Source organism: Heliangelus exortis, chromosome 14 (genome assembly GCF_036169615.1).
Source record: "Heliangelus exortis chromosome 14, bHelExo1.hap1, whole genome shotgun sequence".
NCBI classification, from domain to species: domain Eukaryota; kingdom Metazoa; phylum Chordata; class Aves; order Apodiformes; family Trochilidae; genus Heliangelus; species Heliangelus exortis.
The window spans coordinates 14,868,705-14,892,102 of record NC_092435.1 but is presented as its reverse complement, the minus strand read 5'-3'; the positions used below and the strand labels follow the sequence as shown (position 1 = coordinate 14,892,102).

Here is a 23,398-nt window from a genome sequence, read left to right as displayed (position 1 = left end):
AGGAGAACCTTGGCAATGTAACCTTCGTGTTAGTGGCCCTGGCAAAGACCACTGGGGATGGCTCTTGCTCAGTTTGGAGAGGGAAGGCAAAGCACAGGGGAGGAAATTGATGTAATGAAATACTGCTGTGGAAAGCTCAGTGTAGAAGCCAACAAAGTGCTCAGATAGGGGACAGAGGGCCCAGATGGGGCAAGGAATGTGGCATCTGATGTTACCCCAGACAGTGAGCAGGGCAGGGCTATGTTTCTGCGTGGAACCTCCCCATTACTCTCGTGTTCTCCCACAGAGTGTGGTGCACAGCAACTCCTCTGCTGGCTGAACTGCCTGTCTACCCACATTTGGACTGGGACTCTTCATTCCTCCATGCAGCCTTTCAAGTTTTACACCCTTCCATTTGAAACCTTTCTGCTCCCACATCACCCATCCTCACCAGCTGGGACTGGCTGCTCTGATGGGTGTTCAGCAGCTTTCACACTGTGTCTCACCCTTCAGAATAATAACTTTACCTGGGGAAGAAACAGCATCTGCACTTGCCTCACATTCCATGTGTTGTCCCACCAAACAGGACCAACATTTCAAAGATGGTTCTAGGAGAATTCCCCAGCCAGGGGCCAGCAGCCAGCATCTGCTTTTGGATTATGTAGCTCTAGGTCCTCATTCTGCTGCTGGCTGAGAGTCCTGTGAATCTTATGCCAGGCAGAGGAAAAATGGCTACACCATATATAGACTTTATCTCTCAAATAGAAAGTGAGATTTTTCAGTGACAGTTCACTCTTTTTAAGAAATTACCGATTTCTCTGCAACTCTGTCTTTATATTTCATCCTAATTCTGACTGTAATCTCTTTCAGTCGAAAGTTTTCTGAGAAAAATGGAGTGTGAAAGTGAAATTGTACATTTTATCATATTCTTATCCACTCATTGTCCTCAGTTTCCAGTTACAAGCTGGTATATGATGCAGTTCCCATACCACCTCTCCCAGTTACACTGGAGCTACCAGGAAATCTGATAATCATGGATCTGGGGATTTCTACCCAGAGACAAAAATCCTCCTGTCTGCTTTGCTCTCCCCACTGTCTTGGTGCTGAGGACCATGGCTCTGTGCTTGGTCTGCATCCAGCCCATTGATACAAAAGCAAAGAGAAAAGCCCAAAGCTTAACTCTGATATTGAAGTTCAGTGTTTAATGAAGACATCACCAGTCATAAGGTGCTACTCTTAGTAGTAAGGAATACATAGGGGAAACAGCTCAGGTTATCTCAACTCTTTAACCTCCTATATTGCTATACTGCCATTTCTACTTCAGAGACTGTTTTTTTCTGATGAGTTTAAATACTTACAATCTGAAATCTTTTCAGAGAAGACAAAGAGGTATTCCAGGCAGGTTTGTGCAAATTTATAAATAAAAACAGAAGCTTCAGATCTAACTTTTCAGTTTGACTGGAGATCTGCCCAACCCCAACAGTATTAAAGCCAATGATTACTATGGCCTTTCTGTCCTTTTTATTTTGGAAGGGAAAAGTTTCCTCCATGATAGCATAGATTCAGCTGTGCTGCATCCCATACTTTCTGCTGTTGCTGTATAGGCTCCTGTGCCTTTCCTTGTTAGTCCCTGAAAGGAACCACAAAAGATTTTGCCCTAAATTGGCTCCATGAACTGCAGCTGGAGTGATTCTACATGACCCTGTTTCCACACCTTGACCACAGCAACCCTGGGTGCAAGTCAGGAGGAACCATCTGCCCTGCAACAAAATGATCCTGGGCCTTATGACCATAAGTAGCTCAAGCTCTTGGAGCTGTTTTCCTCTGCTCCTTATTATTTATTCCTATGCACAGATGGCAGACAGGATTTCTTCACAAAATAACAAAACACCTCTGAACTAACATCTACAGCATGCTCATACAGAGATCCCAGTTCCATTTCCAAGTCCAGTAAATCTGAGGAAGGAGTCAAACTGAAACCTGCCTGTGGGTGCACAGTGAGTTCTGAGCACATGAGAATCTGAACTCTTCACGTAGCTCAGGTTGCTAAACTGCATTCAAATCCTTTACTTGGAAATGCTCCTGAGATCTATCACTGGGGTGCATCTCTGTGATATCCCTCTTCATCACGGGGCTGTGAAAAGGACTGCACAAGCTCTCCCTGGCTCCTCACCTCCCAGACTCGTCCTGTTCTTGAATAACAACTTGCACTAAAGCATCCCTGATCCACCCCACAAGGTAAGTGCCATGGTGAGGGGAGTCCTTAGGGATGTAAAGCAGCTATGCAAAGATGCTTAATCTTCACCTGGCTAACTATACCTTATCTGAAACCTGGCCCTGTCTGCCATCTTCTGCCTTGACATAATTTCATTTGGTTTTAACAGTCAGGTTTTTCACCCCGTCAAGGAGCACCAGGAAACACTGCAGCCAACTTAGAATGTTACTCCAACGGGTAAACAGCTTTAATTTACCAGCCAGCAAATTAAGTTTACTTACAAACTTCACAAGTCTACTTAAAAAGTTTATTAAGATCATTTCAAGCACAAAGGACCTGGAAATAGAATGAAAAACAAACAGGTCCTTTAGAAGGATAATGTAAGACAACTGCAGAGGAAATAATTCTTCCTCCTTTACATTCAGCAATGCTGCTGGTGGTTAAAAGTGTGTGATTTGCTGAGCATGGGCAACAAAGCCCTGGAAAGAACAGGGGGCAGTTTGCACTTCTCCTGGCTGGAGATTTCTGTGTAGGAAATGCCTGGTAAAGCCTTAGTCACTCCAAAGACAAATAAATCATAATAAACCGCTCTTTAGAGTCTGAGATAAATGCAGTCTCTGGCAAGGATAAGGGATTTGACAGAGCCTAAATGAAGGTCTGAACTCCACAGGTGACATGAAAGCCTCTAACACCCTTTCTTTTAGTCTGATGTTAAATTCTGGTTGTGCTAGAAAACAAGAAATGTCTCCAGTTGCAGCAGCAAACTCCCAGTGTAAGTAAATAAACAATCCTGATAGATCCTAATAGTTTAGGATCATTCATCTTCTGACACAGCACTTCAGATATTCTGTGGACACAAATCAAGGTCTAAGGCACCAGGGGTTGGCTTGTGGCTGAAAATTAGGAAAGGTTCTTATAAAACCAGCTATTCACATCCATCCTGTTAGGAAACACTACCAGCCATTCAAATGCCAGCCCTCCATTCAAGGAGTGCTAACAAAAACAAAGAAAATTTAAAAAGCCCCTGCTATTTAGGAACAAGAATAAGTGCACTGAGTATCACTGGCTCTTGTTGTACTCTCTAATTTAACCCTGCTCTATAAACTTCATGGCAAATGTGGGATTTTCTGGAATGTCTCAGATCTAAAGGTCTCTTGGGTAGAGGGCACATTTACATTCTTTGTAGGAAAGCAACAGATTTGTGAAACTACAAAAATACCACAAAGAAATCTCTGATGGGGTTGCATGCCCTGAAATGGTTGAGGTTATGGCTATCAGCTTCTTCCCTAATTCGCAAAGAAATGAGATGCCTCATTCCCAGTCACATCAATCACTTGTTTATAAGAAAACACATATTTAAGGAAAAAATCTGGGTGAATCACAAATCTGCTAAATGAACTTGCACATGAGGGAGCTTGGTCCTTGTCTCCCACCTCCTGCCAGGGGGAAGGGCTGAGAGCTCACAGCTGCTGAGAGCAGCAGGGCCAAGGGCAAGGCAGAACCAGAGCTCCAGGGTGCTGTGAACACCCACAGTGATGCCTGCGAGGGGGTGAGGGGGGAACAGGAGCTCTGTGGCTGGGGGAACACAGCTCACACCATCCAGCATCTGCAGGAACATTGTGGAAATAAAGTCAGAGGCTGCTGCCTGCAAGTACCGGGGCTGCAGTGCTCATTCCCAGGGTGAAGCTGCAGTGCTCATTCCCTGCTCTGGCAGGGATGGAGGGAGGGTTGGCTCCAGTTTTCCCATTAGAGGCTTGCAGTTCCCACCATTCACTGAATTAGCTGCTGGAGCTTAAATGAGAGCTGGAAGTGCTAAGGTTTGTACGAGGAGCATAGGCAGGCAGCAGAGGGGATAAAATGAGCCTGCTGTGCAAACAAAGCAGTTGTGCACACTCCCAAGCCAGGTTTCCAGATGTTTAGGCAGGTTCCTAGGGCTACTCACACAAGAACCTAAGCACCCTTCTGTATCTGGTCCTTGGTGACCTGCCAGACTATCCAAAAAAAGGCCCATGGACTCGAAGTTCCTGTTTCTGGCTTCACAGGACCCTATTTTCTCAAGGCTTTTTCCCTCTGTCAGAGTCTTCTTTCTGATCACACTTTTGCAGAGTGAATTTTCTGGAGTTCCCCAGGCCCTTCCATACTTCAGAGTAGCTATTCAATTCTCAGGTTGGGTGAGGTGCCACAGTTTTACCAGTTCCCTTGCAAACTTGATCTTGCAAAAACACAAAGCCCAAAACCTATGTTTTTTGAACTCCAGAACTGCTGATTTTTGGTACTCTCTCATGTGTCCAAAGATCCTGTTGTAAGTTCCCTCTAAGTAATCTGGGGTTAATGAGACAGAAGAGAATAATAAGAAGGAAAGAAATAACTAAATATTTTCTTTTTTAAATATTTTCTTTTTTTTCCTTTTTTTTTTACTTTCTTTTTTCCCTCAACATGTCCCAAATGTCACCTCTGACCTGGCTTTCTATTTCTGGCATGGACTGAACTCCCTCTATTTATTTAGCAGCCTACACACCATTACAGTAACATAGCAACAGTACTTTCAGTTGTGAATTTGAAAAAAAAAAAAAAAGGAAAAAAAGAACATATTTTTTGTAAGAAAACTGTTAAAGCAGTGCAGTCTAGTAACACTTTAGTAAATGCTTCTAGTTTTCCCTTTACAAGCCAGTATTATTAGGTTTCCAGTTCACAAATCCAGTACCCAGTGATGCACAGAGGAACCCAGGCAGTGTCACTGTCACAGAGCCTGTTCCTCCTGTGGCAATCAGACTGTCCCCAAACCTTTTTGTGTGGCTAAAGGATGTTTCAGCTTGAATATTTCTCAGGCTCAGCAGAGACAAAAGCTGGAGGTTGGGGAGGATACTGAAACAACGATGGGATTTAACTGGTGATTTTCCCTCACTTTTCAAAAACACTTCATAATTTTTTTGATTATCCACAGCTTCAGGGTGAGTGATTTGATGCTCAGAGTCCTCTGTGAAAAGGGAATGTTTTAAAAAGCACCAAGTGAAGTTGAAGTAACAGTCCCATCTTCAGCTGACTGTCCAAATCCCCCAGTTTTACAGAGAAAATCAGCCAGTGAGGACCTGTAAAAACATCCTCAGAGCCAGAGGAGTACCTGGAAACATTCTGCAAATCCAATTTCAGAGGGAGCAACATGCCTAAGGATCTCAGAAAAGCAATTCCCTGAGCTACTTAAGTGCTTCTTATTTTTAAACCTAAGGCCTCAGTGAGAACTCAAGTCATTTTCTTAGGACGGGTTCAAAATGCTGAACTTATTAAAAATAAAACTTCTTAAGCCTACTATAAATATTAGTAAACAACAGTGATGAGGTAGCTGGAACAGCAGTGAGCGTTTCATGACTTCTGCTGAAACTCTTTCTTCACTGCTACTGGAAATGCAGCTGGCATCTCTTCAGATGCTTTTTCTCATCACAGAGGGATTTTATCAGCACACAGTCACCTCGGAGTGCCCGTGGCTTTTCTGTGGAATAGGCAACAGATCTTGGGAGTGGAGGTTCACAGGAGGCACAGGCATTCAGCTTTCCCAGTGTTTATCAACCCAATCCTTCTGTAAACTTCAGGGCATCACTGCACAGTTTGTGAAGTCTGCAAGTAGAACACAGCTCAGGCTTGTTCCAAGCTCTTGGCTTCCCCTTGGCACAACCACTTCCATGTCAGTTTCAAAAAATGGCTTCAAAACTGTAAAATCCTTGAACTTCTTACAACCTGTTTGCTGGTCTGCTAGGCAAAAGCAGATTGTCCACAAACCAGGAGCTCTGCTGAGATTACAACAGTTGTAAATTTAGAAAGCCTCCTGTTTTGGCCATTATTCTGTCCAAGAGAAATATAAATACATAACCCACAGTCCCTGAGATTTAGGAGTCACAGGATGAATAATATTTGCCACTGACAGGGCTCAGAGAAACGACTCTTTTAAAAAACATTGTCAAAACTGACTCAAAACCTTTCAGATGCCAATCTAAGTTCCATTTCAATTAACACCTTCATTAAAATAATTCTGAATTCATCCCAATAATGACACTTTAATGCCTTTTTGTAAAATGCTCTCTGGGAAAGGATAATGAATAACTGAAATGCACTGTTCAAGGCTTTTGTGGAAAGCTACAAAGCAGTTTTGACTGCAGGGGTCAGGTGGGGTTTTTGGCATCAGAAGGGAAGGGAATAACAAAATCTCTAAGAATAGTTGTTTCATTCTAACAATTACAAAGCTACTAATGACTTAGGGAAAGGGAGTATTTTTCTGCCACGAAGCCTAGATATTTGGTTTGGATTATTTTTAGCAAATACCAAGTTTCAGCAGATTTTAAAACTGAGTTTTGCATGGCTATGTGTTTGTTGTGTTTTTTTGCTTTTTTTTTTTTCTGATGCAACACAAACTGAAACAAGTCAAGGATGTTTTAAAGAAGAAGAAGAAAAAAGCTGTAGTAAGGTACTTTATTCAACCATTAAATGAGAGAGATGAAAATCTATTTTATCTGGCTGGGTGTGATGTTTTGACATGCAAATGGCATTTTTTTTCTTGTCTTATCACATTACTAATTCATTTCCAACTCAAATGGAAAGGACAAGAAAGAAAACAAAACAACTACTTCTCTACTGAGTAACATTACAGGAGTAAACTTGTCCCTTTCCCTAAAAACTTGTCAAATTGGCACAACACACGGAGCATTTTCATGCAATATTGGTAGAAGTGATATGTTTATCTATATTCTAGTTTTCATGCTACAACACATTTCACCAAAGCCCTACTTGTAATGCTTTTTTCCCTAATACACATTTGATTCCACCACTAGTTTAGTTACCACTCGAATTAACGTTTCCTTCTCTAGTTCAAAGTAGCTTTTTTTTTTTTTTTTTTTAAGTTTATATATTTGAATGCAAAGACCTGATAACTTGAGGGTTTCTGTTTTGAACAGAAAGCAATAGCTGGACATTCCTGTGCACTGAAAACATGTAGTAAAAGATTAAGCTGGGGCTTCAGGGCTATTACGGCTCCACCCAAACAAATAGTCCAAGGGAAATTATTCTGCTTTAACATTCTGATACACAGGTTGCCAAGAACAGCTGTGTTTTTTAGAAATTATTTTTTTCTTAGAAGTCAGCCTGCCTCGTTAAAAATTGCACTTAGACTACAAAAACAAGGTTAATATGGAAGAAAACGGTCGAGAATAAACACCCCACTTAACCGACCAAAACAAGGTTAAGCGGTGGAAAATGGTCTGATTTGCACTTAGCCAGTGACAAATGTTTAACGCCAGGGATGGAAACTCCTCCCTAAAATAAATTTTCTGTTGTTATGTTACCACTGAGATCAATTTGTTGATGATTTCACAGAGAAGGGAACACCTCGTCTGCAGCCCAGGAGCTTCCATATGCAAGGCTTTATTAACCCAAAACTGAGCTCTTCCTTAATACACAAAACAGCTAAAATGTATGCAGGATTTTAAAATGAAATACCAGCAGGAAAAACAGAGGCACAAAGCTTACAACTAGAACCACTTAAAAGGCTCCATCAACTTTCTCCAGTACATGGGACTCCTGTTGCCACCCAGCCTATAAACTACAGCACGTATTGGTGAAATAAAGTCAGATTTTAGGTATGAGAAGTGGCCATAACACTCTGCTCAGAGGGGGCAGAGCTCAAGAGGCTTTGTAGGAAGCACTTGGAAATAACAAGGCTTATGGACAAAAATTAAGTTCATATTTCTCTTTGATAGTTACTTCTTGGGAGCTTCCCCCAAGCCCCCCAGCAGCAGCAGAAGGGGACCTCACACAGCACTTGGGGATTTCTCGGAGGTGAGGCTGGCAGTGTCCTCTGCTGTCACCAACCCAATGCTGGATCACCAAGCAGCCTCTCTGCATCCCACCCACCCTTACAAGTGCTTGTAAGTCTTGTTCCTATTACTCAGGCAAACTCTCACCATGCTACTTTACTTTTTTCTTCTCAGTGGCCACTAACTTCCCATTTGTTCTCCTGATAAAGACCAGAATTTAGTTAAAAATGGAGAAGTCATCTTGATTCTCTTATCTTGTAAGACCCTGGCAGTGAGGTGCTGTGGTCAAGTTCTGGCAGATCCCCCCAACAGTCAGAGACACCCATCTGCAGCTTCTTGCTGCTGGGTGCTTCTGATGGCACTCACTGCCCCTCGTGCAGACACTGCTTTACCAGCTTTTTGGTTTGGTACATTAATTTACACCTCTGTTTGTCCTCCCAGACCAGACACTCCAAGAAAAGGTGTGGCAAGAAATGGAAAGATAAATTTTCTAACACAGGGTCCATTTTGGACTCTTGTTCTAGAGATGATGACAAGGAATTTTTTTACAGAGGAAGAAATTCAAGAAAAGAAATTTTATTTTCTGTCATTTCTTCTGTAAAGAGATTCTTTACAGAGAGGGTGATCACACACTGGAATGGGCTGCCCAGGCAGGTGGTGGATTCTCTGTCCCTGGACTTTTTAAGAAGAGACTGAATGTGGCACTCAGTGCCATGGTCTGGGAGCCACGGTGGAAGTGGAACAAGGGTTGGACTTGGTGATCTCAGAGGTTCCTTTCCAACCCAGCTGATCCTGTGATTCTGTGGGTTCTGATTGAAGAAAGTAGTCACTCAAATAAAGTGGGAAACTTGCCTTTTTTTTTGAGCAAGTGGTCTTCCCTCATCAATTTGTATAGTACTGGAGATAAAAAATAGCTCTTCAGCTGGGGCACAGCTGTGCAGAATTGACTTCAATGGAGCTGCACTGACTCACAACAAGCAGGCATCTGCAAATAGCCCTTTACTACTGCAAACCACCTCACTTCACACAAAATAAATTCTGGCAGGTAGGATGGCCAGCACTGCTGCTGCTCCTCACAGCTGTGCCAAGCTACAGGACAGTGGTTTGAGGACAGGTTGAAATTACCTGCCTTTAAAAGTCCTATGTCCTTCTTGTCAGCACAGGACGTGTGTGTCATCCCAGTGGCACCAGTCTCCTATTTCAACAGACATCCTCTGGGCCTTCTTCTATGGCTTTGCTCCCCTAAGAGTGGCTTTTTGCACTGGCTGGAGTAATTCCTTTGTTTTCTAGGCCATGAAACCATCCCCCCCCCTCTCCAACAAACAGAAAAATATTACCAGTCACTGAGCAGATAGGTATCCATATAAAAAGTATCAAAAAGCTGTCTGTTCAAGGACGACATTACAGATCTGGGATGTGTGAACAACACCACCCTGAGCCTTCTGAATTTTTAATTTTTTTTTTTTTTTTTTAACAAACATAAACACTTTTTTCCTTTGCAGCTCTGAATGCCTAATGTAAATATCTGGTTGGATGTATTCAGTTTCCTACAGAGAGTGGTACTCATGATCCACTAATACCAACATCAAAACTCTCCAGTGGGACCAGGTTTTCTTCTCATGGGGCTGCGTGTCAAGCTGTGCCTGAAACTTGGCACTTTTGATATGATGGACTTCACCTCCAGAACCACAACTTCTTAGTTTTTGGGAGCAGCTTCTTCTTCTCTTGCCCCTCCCCACATTAAGCTCCCCCTGATCTTTGGGGGTTCCCTGACACTCCTCAGGCCCAGGCAGCCTTGACCAGTGAGAAATGTTGGAACCAAGTGGGGAAATGCAAGCAGCACAGCTTTCTGGTCACCCTTAGGGGACAAAGAACTGCAACACACACCAAATGCTCTCTCAGGAGACTCCTTGCTCAGCTGCCTCTTTAGCTTGGCTGACGGGGGATTCACGGTTCAAGTATCAGGTAGAGAAAAAAGCATTGCACATGCTATTAAAGCACTATCAGAGTATTTGCCTGCTGAAGTGATGCTCCCTGTGCTTTCTAAATTAATTCTCTGCATTTAGCATTAAGCTCTCTGTTTTTACAGAAAGTTACACTTGGGTAATTAATCTCGTGTTCGTTTCCTGCACATGTAAGAGAGCAGCCTTTGTTAGGGAATGATAAGACACTTCTAAGAATAGTGCTACTAAGAGCATCGGCTTTGTAAGACATTACAGGAAAAATATAGACTCTCAACACCTGCTTTTGGCTTTCCAGAGTTTTGAAAATAACATTCTGCTTATCTGGAGAAAAATTCTGACTTGTTTATGTGTAGAAAAGCTAGTTGCTTTCATCAGAGAAGAGGCATAAATGAGGGTATATTGGGACTTTAGGCTCCAGTCTCACGAAGATATATTTGTTTAATTTTATAAACACTGTAAATATTCCCAGTGCCCTCGGGGGGACTGTCTGCAGCCCCCAGCCTCACACAACCTGAACTGATCACTTTCTTTGGTTCGTTAACTACAGATCCCACTGAAATTACCTGGGAGTTTCTTAGTGATTGTAACTGACTGAGGATTAAGAATTATCTGTGTGTACAAGAAGAGACCCTCAGGCCAGAACTCACGCAGGCAGGATGATGCTCTCAGGAAAATGTAAACTGGGAGAGAAACCCGTGGGAGCAACTGAGTCTCTGCAGTGTCTGAGATCCCATGGAGCAGCAGACCAAGCCCGCATTTGAAGCTCCCTGGAAGCTTTAGTTCAGAGCCTGGGCTTTGCCAGCTGAACACAAAGGGTGGTGTAAAGCTCGGGGATTTATGTATGTTGTCAGTTTAGAACCAGAGCCAAGATCATTCTCCTGTAAGCGGTTGACACTTGACACCTACTGAAGTCAGTTTAAACAGTCATTGTTTTAAAGCTTGTGCTGTTTTTAAGCAGTCACTGCAGCCCAGCCTGAGCTATCTGCCACCCCAGTGCAAGATGCACCAGCTACCATGCCAGTGAAACTACATCAAAAGTGGGGGAAAACATAGTTTACAGCGTGTAGGAGATAATTTCCACTTGCTCTTCAGCATCCTCTGTGTCACCAGTCATATGAGAAAGGACAATCTTTGCTGTACTCGCAAGAGATTTCTTCCTGCCTTACGGACAAAGGAGTAGTTTATCCTCCTAACAAGAAAATGAAGCCTAATCTGTGGAGATCTGGCTAATCTAGTGGTTGATATTTCAAGAACAACATGGACCCGATTTTCCTCGGTTTTGTAGTGCAAAATCTGAGCAGAGCAGACTGCAACTAATCTTGTGAGCTGATCAGAGCCCCTGTTGTGACTATTATCTTGGGTGTATAATGGGGGCTTTCAAATCCCAGCTTTATCACATTCTGTTTTCTCTACTTTGCCCTTTTATGAATATTGAGTCATCAAAAATAGCTGCACTGACAGAGTTACTAATGATACCAGCTGGGTGAATCAGTAGCTCTTACATTGTCTAGTGCCTGCTATACAGTGCTATTAGTACACTTGCTACAAAATAAAACAAAAATTAGAGATCCATATTTTAGTTGCAGCTTACTTGAGGCACATAATAGTGGTTATTTTAGAGCTGGAAAATGCTAACCAAACAAAGCAAATACTCAGCTGTTTCGGTGCAATACTGTGACCTAAAGGAAGAAACTGGCTTCGAATTAAGTTAAATGCAAATTCCAACATCAGTAAATTATCCTTTCTTCTCGTTGCTAGTGCAAAGAAAACAAACACACTACCAAACGATATCTAAAACATTCTTCACAAGGCAGTTATTCCTCATATTACTAGGAAAAGCTAACATCAGCAGTCCAGAAAAAAAATGCTGATAAACAGAAGTGACTACGACAAATGATGTAAGTGATGTATATGGCTGGAGCGCGACAGACACAGATGGTGGCATCCTTCGAGCACAGCGCAGTGCTCCGGGGTAAGTTAGGTGAGAGGTGCCCGACTCAAACAAGTATTACCAATCCTAAAAGTGTATCAACAGTAACCACACGCCTGATAAAGAACCAGCACAAATGAGTATGCAAAATGGCCCACCACGGGCGTACATTTTTAATGCTGTCCCAAGCGATTTTTAAGGGTCATTTATTTCTACCCGGAATGCTTCCCTCGCAGCGCTGCAATGATACGGTTTCCTATGTTTGCAACACACACCCTTTTTTTTTTTTTTTTTTTTCTTTTCAGAAAAACAGGCAGGCAGATAGAGAATGAAACAAGGGGCCCCCTTTACACATAATGCAGTTGCAGCTTTCCATGCACGCAGCTCTCGCTGCCACTGAGCAGCCTCTTCACCTCTCAGCTATCAGGAACTTTACAGCACGGCATCTTCCAGCAGCTCTTTATCACAGCCCCAAAGCAAAGCTTTCTGCTGGCAGCTGCATCTGGCGTATTAAAGTGGTATAAAAGTACTGCCCATGGTGCCTTCGGCAAGTGTCGTAGAAATCAGGGAGCATCTTAACAAAGCAGAGACTGAGAATTTAAAGTATTAGTTTTCTTCGGGAGGTTCTTACCCTTCCCTGGAGAAGTGACATCTGAAAATCTGTTACAAGGATTCTGTTAGTTACGACAACATTAACTGAAACCGAAATGCGGCTTTTTACCCTAAGATATGTTGCATAACAACGGAATTATTATAATCTTACGAGCCGGGAAAGGTTAATTCCAAAGGGCACAAGAATAACAGTGAAAACCAAAATACTCCATAAGCGCACGGACTTGTAAATCTTTTTGTTTTGGTCCAAGGCGAAGCCGAAACGGGCGAGACATTTCAAAGAGGCACCGAGCACATGCCGAAATCCGTTTAGCGATAAAAAAAACCCCAAACCCCAACAATTAAAGAAATATATCAGCAGAGCCTCTGCACTTACGTATCTCTTGAGTTTCTTCTCGGGGGGTGATTTAATGAGCCATCCAGTGCAAACAACGTCCCCTGAGCTCATCTTCCCCCCCGGCGCGGACCGGGGACGCGGGAGCCAGGGTGCGGGCTGCCTGTGCGTGTGTGTGTGCGTGTGTGTGTGTGCGTGTGTGTGTGTGCGTGTGCGTGTGTGTGTGTGTGTATTGTTCCCAGCCAATTTGAAACCAGCAGTAATCAGCTTCCTTCAGCTGTGCTCTGCTACTGCTCCAGCCCGAGGAGGAAGTCATGACATTGATCACTGACACGGACAGCCCTCCCTCCGCCGCAAACACAATGCAACACACCGAGCACGTGATGGGCGGCCGGGGCTCGCCCGACAGGCAGCCGGCGGCTGCGACAGCCACCACCGCCACCCCCGGTGACACCCACGGCGACACCCACCGGTGTCACCCGCCTCCCGCATCGCCCGGACCCGCATCGCCCCGCATCGCCCCGGACGAGAGGTGCTGGCAGCACCCCCGCCCCAGGCAGCGGGAGGGGCGATGGTGGCCTCGGTGGTGGCCTCGGTGGTGGCCTCGGTGGTGGCCTCGGTGGTGGCCCCAGGAGCGGGTGGCCCCGCAGAGCTGGGGGCTGTGCTGCGTCTGCACTGACCCGGCCACTTCGAGCCTCCACCATCTGCCGGGTTGGCTACTTCCGAACTTCTTCAGTTCATGGATTTAAAGGTGGTTTTTTTGGGTTTTTTTTTTTCAATGGCATTTGGTCCCCCCTCGATGAATAAACCGATCAGCTTTTGATTTCGCTGCTCAAAACGTCGCAGATTTTTTTCCAAACAGACTTTTCCAGAAGTGACTTCAGGCAGACAGGTTGCAAACACGACCGCACAGCACTGCTGATATCCCTGGAGTCAGTGCCTGTCTCCAGGGTGGGAAGCTCCTGGCTTCTCAAGGACAGGGCAGCTTGTGTTCATTTTTCAGTTTATGGCTTTGGCTCCAAGCAGACACAGTCGTTCCTCACCGGGTTTTACAAGCCTGTGTTTTCTCAGGAGCCTCATGCACCCCTGTCCCATCACAGCACAGGGTGGAGCCTGACCCTGCGAGGTGTGGTGAGGGGCACAGGCCTGGGAAGGGGTTTTATGGTTTCTGTGACCCATTAAACATTTCAGATCTTTCACAGCTATGCTGGAGGTTTTTGGCAGGGCAGGCTGACAAGGGCTTGCAGTGTCACTGCTGGGACATGAACAACTGGAAACCATGCTTTTTACAGTTTTTTCCCCAATATTTCATGCAAAAATATTGTGGCAATATGTATTTATTGCCTTTAATATAAGGCACACTAAAAATGGCATATAGTATATAAATATATGCCCTATCTACTGTATAAATAAATCTGTATAAGCTCACAGCACCCCTGCTGCTAGTGCTTTGCATTATCAATGGTCTTAAAAGAATCTCACCATAAATGAAAACTGTCATCAATAAAGCACAATTTATTTCAAATGTGCTCTGACTTCTCTAGATGGGTTTTCTTCTGAGAATAAGCAACTTTCATGCAGCTTTGCAATATTGTTTGATTCCCAACCCGACGTTCTGCTTCCACCTTCCCTCAGCTTCACATACTCTTTATCCACAGTGATGTTTTAACAACTTCACACATTTAATGGCAGGTTTGTGAACAAGGCTTTGTAACACTTCTTGCAGAGACACATCTAGCCATGGAACTTAAATGGGGAAGGAAAGTCACACTTTCCTTCCACATGACTTGGCTGTGTCACTGACAGCTATGATAGCCCTAAACCTGAAGGCTTTAAAGTATTTATTTGCCAAAACAAAAAAACTCGTGGATATACTTTATGTGTTATCCCCACAGTGTTGTAACAATACCCATTTTTAACTGGGTCATTCTTCAGACAGATGTGTTGCCTTGACAGGTCCCTTCTGCATAACCACTTGTGGCAAGGCAGCAGAGATGAGGAGGGGGCAGTTCCACCACTAGATCCCATGTCTTAAGCCACTTGTCCCTGCCCCTCTGCCATCTCCTCCATTCTACAGGCAGATGTTATTTGTGTGGCTACAGGATGAACTGAATCAGAAAGCTGACTGCTTGGAAAAGAACAAGTAAAAATTAGAAAAAGAGAGTATTTTCCAGATGGATCAGGACTAATTTCCTGATCTGATAAATGCTGTGGCCTGCTACATACTCGTAGCTGACCGACGGAGGGAGTAATGCAGGGGCAGTAATAAGAAATCAGCAGTTGCTTAAATTGGCACTTCTGCCCCAAAAAATGCCTGCTGAGTGTGGTAGCCATGGTGACAGGGAGGGGTACAGTGATTCTGTTCCCTGCTAGATGTGTGGCTCACTCCTCTGTCAGATGGCTTCTGTCCTCACTGCTGGGATGGCTCAGTTGCTTGTGAAGCACCTGCCAAAGGACTTTGCAGCTCAGAATATTCAGAATTAACAAAATCTGTGCCAGTCTACTCATGGTGCCAGTAGCCTCATGGGAAACAGAGGAAGCCAGAAGTCATAACTAAGCAGAGCACTGGGGGTTAATGTGTTTGTTATGAAAGCTGCTCTACCTTCTTGATATTTGTGCTCCAAACATTGAGCACAAAAATAAAGTTATTTTCTTACACTAATGAATTTCCTTGTGCTGATAATGTGTCACTTACATATGTACTTGATAAAAGCAGCCTTAAAAATGAATGGTATCTAGCCCTGATGGGAGAAGTGAGATTTCACTTTTGTCCTGCTCCATGCCAAATTTTTTCAACCACTTTTCCATTATCAAATTCTTCACTTAAATCTTTCATCATGATGGTGACTGACAGGGTCGTTTTAAAAAATCTTGTAGTTGAAGACATATGGAGAGTGAGCTGAGGTTGGAAACAGTGAGAGAAAGAAGAGGAAAGAAAAACTGATTTTGCCTGAACGTTTCTGTGAAAACTCTTAGGGTGTTCTATTTTAGTTCCAGCTTTTGCATTTATCCATTTAGTTTCGGACTTCAATTATGTTTTGAATACATATGCTGAAATCACCGGTAAAACCCAATTAATTTTTTTTTTTTAAATAAAAAATATTTTCTTAATATTTACAGAATCTGCTGAGTTGGAAGGGACCCATCAGGATCATCAAGTCAAGCTCCTGTCTCTGTGTAGGGCACCCCCAGGATCACACTTGAACATTCTGGAGCTCAGGCAGGTTTGGTGCTGTTCCCTGGGGAACTTGTTCCACTCTCAACCATCCTCTGGGTCAAAAACCTTTTCCTAATATCTAACCTGAACCTCCTCTGATTCAGCTTCCTACCATTCCCCCATTGCACTATTATTGCAACTGAAAGGCTTGAAAGCCTAGGATTAAAAATGTTTGCTTAGGTTTACTTCTTCCACTTTTTCAGCTCTTGCACATATCTCATAGTTACCTTGAAAGAGATGAGGTTTTGCTTGTTAACAATAACATCAGCCAGTGGTTCCTGCCTCTCCAAATCTGCTGTGGGCAGAGCTACAGGAATGTTCTCAAAAGTGACCACTGAAAAAACCCAACCCAAAATGACCTGCAGTTAAGTTAAAATTCTCTTTCTTTCTACATGAGTTCAGAGGACGTCTTAACAAATCTTCAAAGTTTGACAAGAATGATGTTGTTCCTTCATGTGACACTTCATAGAATAAAGTCAGAAGCAGAGAAGCCTTTGTGGAGATGAACTGTCAACATGATTACAGAGAAAGTAAAAATAAATAAAACACAAGATGGAAAATTGAAACTCCAGAAGGTAAAATCCTTCTCTATTTTACACAAGTTGCACAGGTCACTCATGTTCCAACGTGTCTCAAGGAAATTTCAAGAATCTGTCTGTATTTGGGTCATACCAGAGCATTTGTCCTCACCAGAATAACCACATATGTGCTACTAGCAAAGGTCAGAGTAAACGTGATCAGTTTTACCCTGAATGTGTGGACAATGCACATCAGCCAGGTATGTAGGAGGAATCTTCTGCTAGTAATGGTTTACCCCTCTCCTTTCCAAACTCTGGCTGCTGATGTTTCAGAGAAAAACACTTGACTAGTAGTAATAAAACAGAAGAGAGCACATTTACTAATTGCATCCAATGGGAAGTTCCTTCATGACCCTACAAGCAACTGACTTAAAGAAGTGGAGTGTGTTATTTAAACTTGCCCATTTCCATGCCACAGAGCAACTGGTGATGTTGTGAAAGTCCTTTCTCCCCTGTGGACAGAAGAATAAGCAGGATGGAGAGGATGGGAAGAATCAGGAGGATTTATTTCTTTCACAAACTTATAGGTATCAAAGCAGCAAGAGACACTGGGAGTTATCTAGACTGACATCTCCACAAGCATATATTTTCCACAGACTCCAGCCCTACATTTAATTTACAAAATCCTGCAGGGGTTGTGAAGGTTGAGGTGCATGCAGGAGACAGCTGTAGCCCTGGGAGAACAGCCCTTCTCTCTCATCTAGTGACTGATCCCTGTTTACATATGGAGCTCACACCACACTTACTCAGCAAAATGCTAACATGCCTCTGCAGCATTCCCACAGCAAGCAGAAAAGCCCAGTGCCACAAAAAGACATGACACAGTAGACATGTTCCAGCTGTTCCTGACAGTTCCCACTCTGCTCCCCCCTGCAGACAAATATTTCACTCTTTTTCCATTCACAAGGAAAATCCAGCAAAGTCAGAGGGGATAATTCAAGCCCTTCTCCTCCTTTCAATAGCCTGTCCTCACCATACAAATCAGGTCCAATAGAGGACTGCACACAGATCATTACAGCATTTGTTGTTGTTAAAAAAATTAACTCAAGAATCTGGAGCTGGACCACTGGTGCTGATTCTGTCTGCTCCAGGGTGGGTACCCAGACACCCCCAGGCTCTGGGTGGCAGTGGGAGCCAACAGTCAGGTACCAGAAGCCACTGTGAAATTAAAAAAAGAAAACAGACTGTTGAACGTTGCTGTGGTTTTGCTCCAGGAAGTATATGAAGTGTTTAAGCTGTGTGTGGCTATGGCCTTTATTGTTATGGACAGGGCAGAATGTAATTTTACCAAAAGCTCTCATGACACATAGGGACAACTCTGTCAGTCTGTTTCAGAAAACAGACCAATGTCCTCTGACACCAAGCTCCTCTGGGGAAGAGCAGCAGGCAGCCAGCATCTCATAGAAAAGTCTCCTGTTCAGGAAAGTCACTGGTGGGAGAGCTGGCATTGTGCTGAACAGTGGATTTTATCTGCAAAAATGCAACTGCCTTCTGAAGGGGGGGTGGTAACAAACAGAGCCCCACTTGGGTACAACCTCTGTTCTGGCACTTTTTCCTGGGGATGATAGGTTTCTCTCTTTTCTGTCATTCACAGAAGCACACATTAAAAATTGTGCTTTTTTTCCCTATTTTTAAAGTTCTGTTTGCAAAGCAGTAAACAATCTGATAATATCTAGGCTGCTGGTCAAGCAGGCCATGGCTGTTACTCTCTACAGATGGATCCCTATCAACCTGTTTCTGAAGATTTCCCTGTGAGGTAGTTTTATCAGTGGTCCTTAAGTCAGAAAATAATCCTTGCAGTTGAGGTAGGAGACACAGGAGTAGAGAAGATGGCTTTTTGAAAGAGCCAAAATTCCTTTTCTAATTATTTTTAGAAGCTAAGAAAAATCTACTTCCATTTTCATCTATAACAATGATGAATACCACTCAGGGCACGTGTGAGAGGGCCTGCTGATTATTTTTATATGGTAATTTGGAGGAATTCACCTGTTCACAGCTGAAAGATTCTGGTGATATGACACAGCCAAGCCTGTAACAGCCAGAAATCCAAAATAATCTACTTGACATCAAGATTATGACTTACGTCTTCCTGATCAGAAATAGGAAATTACTATGAAATTTTAATCTTAATCTCCTGACAGTAAGGCCTTGCTGAAACTGGTTTAGTCCCAACTATGCGAAGCAGCCTGAAGTTTGGGTGCAAAACTCAAAGAAAGGTCTCAGGAAGGCTTGAAGAAACAGATGGAAAAAGAAGTCTGTAGTTTTATGTTTAAGTGAAAAAATCCACCTAGCTATTTTCAGATGCAGAAATGTGGAAAGCTCATCATGAAGTGCAGGATGGATCTCAGCTTCCCTACAACATTCTTGCTGAGACCAGGGAACACTCCAGAGTGATGAGAAAATGAATACAGGAAAATGAACACAGGACATTGCCTGCCTCTCTTCTCCATGTTGCCCAAAAATGCATTACTGGGAGTTACAGGAACTCTTCATTTTACTTTGTGATTTGTGAGAAAATTTCATGCAGATGGCAAAACAGTGGGGGAAAAAGATACTTTCCCCTGCTAGGTAAATTAAGCAAGGAAAGATACAGGACTCCTTTATTTAATTATGACTGAGTAGTGGGTATTTACAGCAAAACAGACCAGATTTCTTAACTGCATGTGTAAAAGGTTGGCCTGTGTGAAGAATGTAGATGCAGGAAAGGAAGAATTGTTTTGATGGCAGCTGTGTGCTTGAGACTGTTACAAAAAAGGAAGAATCATTACAGGATGAGGAAGAAAAAAAGCCCAGGCAGTCAGGCAAGCAAAATAGCATAAAAATGGGGGAGTGAGGGGAAAGTCAGAAACATATTTGATGTGGACTGGGATAAACTGAAACCAGCTACTCTAGTTTAACAGATCCTTCTGGAGAAATGGATAGTTCTCTAGAAAATACAACAGTTTCAGTCCAGTTTTCCACACTGAGTGGATGTTGGCAAGTGAAATGGATAAAAAGGACAGGATTAAAATATTTCCACAGCAGAATAAAGCCTGTGGCAACTGAAGTTACTTTTGGCTTCTGCAATGTATCTGTCATGTTTTCAAGGCTAAGGGAGGCATTACTTTTACTGCATCCTTCTGCCCATTTCCTGTATTTCAAGGAAATCCTGGTAATGCTAAAACCTTGAACTAGAACTGTTACATTTACACACAGTTTGTGACCAGTTTAGGGATAGAAGTGTGAAATTTATTTTGGGCAGAGAATTTGTGAAGTAGAAGTTTCCCCCATCATTAAGGAGAGTTAAAGGCTACACTGCACTGGACTGCCTGCTGAATAATCACAAATACTCTGAATTTTGTAAGGCTCTGTCTCTGCTATGGGCAGGTTATTTACAGGTTTTCAACACTTCAAAACCACTGAACAGGTTAGGGGAGAAAAGGATGCCATTGCAGTGAGCAGCAAAGTATGCTTCAGATTTATTTAATTTGGAACAAACTCTTTTCACAGGTTTTGCTTTGACCTAAAATAGCTTCTAAAATGCCTTCCACTTTCAACAGAACTGATCTCTTCTGGCCAGGGGCTCTGGTGATAAAACGCTCCAGGTTTTGGCCAAGTCATAGCTCATTACATCAGGAATTATTGCATGACCTCCAAAGGAATCCCTGATCATCCCTAAATCTACACAACATTTTTGTTTGTAGGCGAGCAAAATCTGGAGTTCACAACAGAATACACAGTTGTAATGTTGTTTATGAAAATCTGGCTTATGGTAGCTTAAACTGCTACACATTAGTGTGGCTGCAATCCCACCCTCCAGCTTGCCATCTATCTGTTTCCCCATTGCATTGGCACTGGCCCTGCTGTGTGTGGGCAGTTGACTTGTTTTGCTGTGCTATATAAGAAAAAAATTACTAACTCTCTGCTGGGCTCAATTTTTGCTTTTTAGAACCTGGAACTAATCCATTGCTCACCTGCAGAAAAACCCAATAACTGCAAGGAATACAGAAACAGAATACAGCAGCCACCCTGTTTAATTTCAAAGTTGCAAAGGACTTAAGGTGTCAATAGAGGCAACTAAAGTAATTTTGCATCAAGTTCCTGATGAGGCTCAGGAAATGAACAGATTCTAATGTAATCACATAAACCTGGCTCATCACATCCCTGAAGAGATGACAGTCTTTTCACTTTCATAATTTACCAAATTGTGACAATTCCTGGCTCCCCCACTCAGAAAAACAAACCTAAAAAAATTAAAAATAAAATAATAATAATAATAATAATAAAAAAATCAGAAGCCTTTGCCCTTCTTAACCAGACACTTCTGCTGGCCTGGGGGAAGGTACTGAATGTAAATGCAGGTCTAGAAGTAAGAACTCAGCAGCAGGTAAAAGATCTCATGTACATACTATTTTTTCCGTGGTTTTGATCAAATCAGTTTTAAGGCAGCAGCGTTCATACAAATAGCAGCTACGATCCCGGAGCACCTTGAAGTCAGGGCTCCCTCAGCGGGCATCCTGCGAGCACAGGTCGGTGTTGCCACCTTGTGGCACCTGACTGGTACTGTCACTGGGACAGCAGCAGCCACAGCGCTCTGAGTGTCACGATTTTTTGGTGCTTGTACGTGGTGGCCTCGTGTGGACTCGGCAGAGCCTCGGTGCACAGAATTTCTCTGTTTTTGTGAATGCAACAGTCTCCTGGTCTTTAAGCTTACCAGTTCTTGGCACATGCTATTTCTTCCTTCATCCTGCTTTTTTGGTAACATTTCTTCATCCACACCCATAGGTACCATAGGTAGGTTCCTACCCAACTCACCCACACAAAATCATGCAAAAAGAATTTTACAAGAACTGATGGATAAAGTAACTCCACTGAATACTAAAGCTTATTTTAAGAAGTAACCCAAACCTGATATATCTGTGCTGGAGAAATTAAGACCACTAAATTTTCTTCCCTGATTGAGTAGCCTCCAGCCAAGATTTCAAAAATCTTATGGTCTTACCTGGATAGTAATGAAAAAGCCCTCGGGTCCTTAGCTCATCAATGCTTTACAGATTTCAGCAATGTCTGAAACAAAAAAGTGGCAAAGAGCCTAAGAATATACAATGTCTCTTTTTGTCTGACAAGAAAACACAATACATCAAGAACCATATTTCTGAATTGGACAGAGGAGGCTCTCTTAATTGTGAAACCTTAGTGTATAGGAGAACACACACTCAGCTCTGGTGATTGTGTCTGGTAGATTGTAAAATAAGGAGCTATAAATCTGTGAAAACAAAGAGCTAATGCCTGAGTCTACAACTTTACCATGACAACTTGCCCCCTCACTCCCAACCACATGAAAAGAAAAAAACAACAAACCCAAACAATTGGAGAAAATCTGTGGAATTTTTCATATATATTAGGAAATATATAAGTCTGAGAAAAGAATATATAAAGCAAGGAAAAGAAAGCACTTAGCTATTTTTTTATAACTAACTAGATTACCCCATGCTAATACTGTTGTAGGATTAAGTGATTTTTTTTCAGCCTGTGGATCTCCAGAAGAACACAACAGAATCTTAGAGAAGCAACTAAGTTCATCTATGAAAAGTATCAGCTGCAAAGCACACAAACAAAAAATATCCATAGGGAATCTTCCATGAAAGCAGCAGCTTGACTGTTTTGTACAGCATGCCATGTTCCCGTGAACTTAAAGGCAAAAGCAAGCTGTGGCAAACACTTGAGAGTGTTTTGCATAAACAGAAGCTATGGGCATTTGAAACTGGAGAAGGAAAGTCAAATATTAAAAACGTTTAGAGAGCTGTTTTCCATGAAAGCTAAGAACAACCACGTCACAGACTGGAATTTTTCCACCTTAGAGACTTTTTTTGCATAGTTAACGGTAAGCTGCATTTTCTAGAGAGCCCTGCTTGGAAAAGCTATTTGGTGTGCTCTTTCAAAACCAGTCATGTCCCTCTGCTCAGCTGGGCTCTGGGAAATCCACTTCTGCCCACGCCTTTAAAAATAAATCACACGGAATGGCCACTGTGGGTCTCTCTTTGTTGCAAACCATGCAACAGGCACAGAAAGCAAGAGGGTGCTAAATAATTAGGAAAACACTGTTCTGGTTTTGCAGCTGTTTTGCAGCATGGAAAAGGGGTTTTTAGAGCTTCCATCTCCTCTGTTGGACTGTAATTTAGATGCTGAATTTCTGAGTAGTAATCAGCCATACAGTTTGCCTTAAAAAAATGGCACCTTATTGGAGTCGATGGATGGATGGAAAGAGGTCTCGGAGGTCTGTCTAAATGCAGTGTCTGTGAGCTGCAACAACCCATTTGCTAAGCTTAGCTGTTGAGTTGTGCAAAAAGATCTTGGTTGCAGCTACTGAGCTTTTTATTGGAATCAAAAAGCTTTTATTGCTCCTTCTGCCTGCCAGGCTAGAGTTTAATCTGTTTCTCTGGACAGAAAGCTCACAATATTGCTTTCGTAAGAAACCACCAGGTAAAATGGCTGATTCAGAGCTCTCAGTATTTGAAGTCTGCCATCCCAAGGATTGGTTTGGAATGCCATCGCAGCATTCAAGCAGCTGAGAACCTGGATGTGTTGCATGGAGAGACAGAGATGTGTGTATTGACAACTAAATTGAGTGGCTTTATTGGTGTAGTATCATTATGAAATACAATACTGTTCAATTTGAAATGCCTCAAGAAAAAGAATAAAGTTTTCCCATGAGCTACTCTTGCTTTTGAAGCTGCACTGCTGCCTTTTAGCCCTGCAGATGTTAAAGACATTATCTCCAATCTCAAA

The 23,398-nt window shown here is 42.8% G+C and overlaps 1 protein-coding gene across 3 annotated transcripts in view; it reads right to left on the bottom strand.

Annotated features, from left to right (window-relative positions):
* GAB3 (GRB2 associated binding protein 3) overlaps positions 1-13,269 on the bottom strand; it is a 65,205-nt gene extending 51,936 nt beyond the window's left edge. For 2 of the 3 annotated variants that reach the window (XM_071757568.1, XM_071757570.1), the window contains exon 1: positions 12,878-13,040. In XM_071757568.1, coding sequence (XP_071613669.1) covers positions 12,878-12,949 — 72 coding nt within the window. In that variant the 5' untranslated portion in view covers positions 12,950-13,040. Of the gene's footprint in view, positions 1-12,877 lie in introns of all 3 variants that reach the window. The other variant, XM_071757569.1, reaches the window with a different exon arrangement.
* Positions 13,270-23,398: the final 10,129 nt, after the last annotated feature.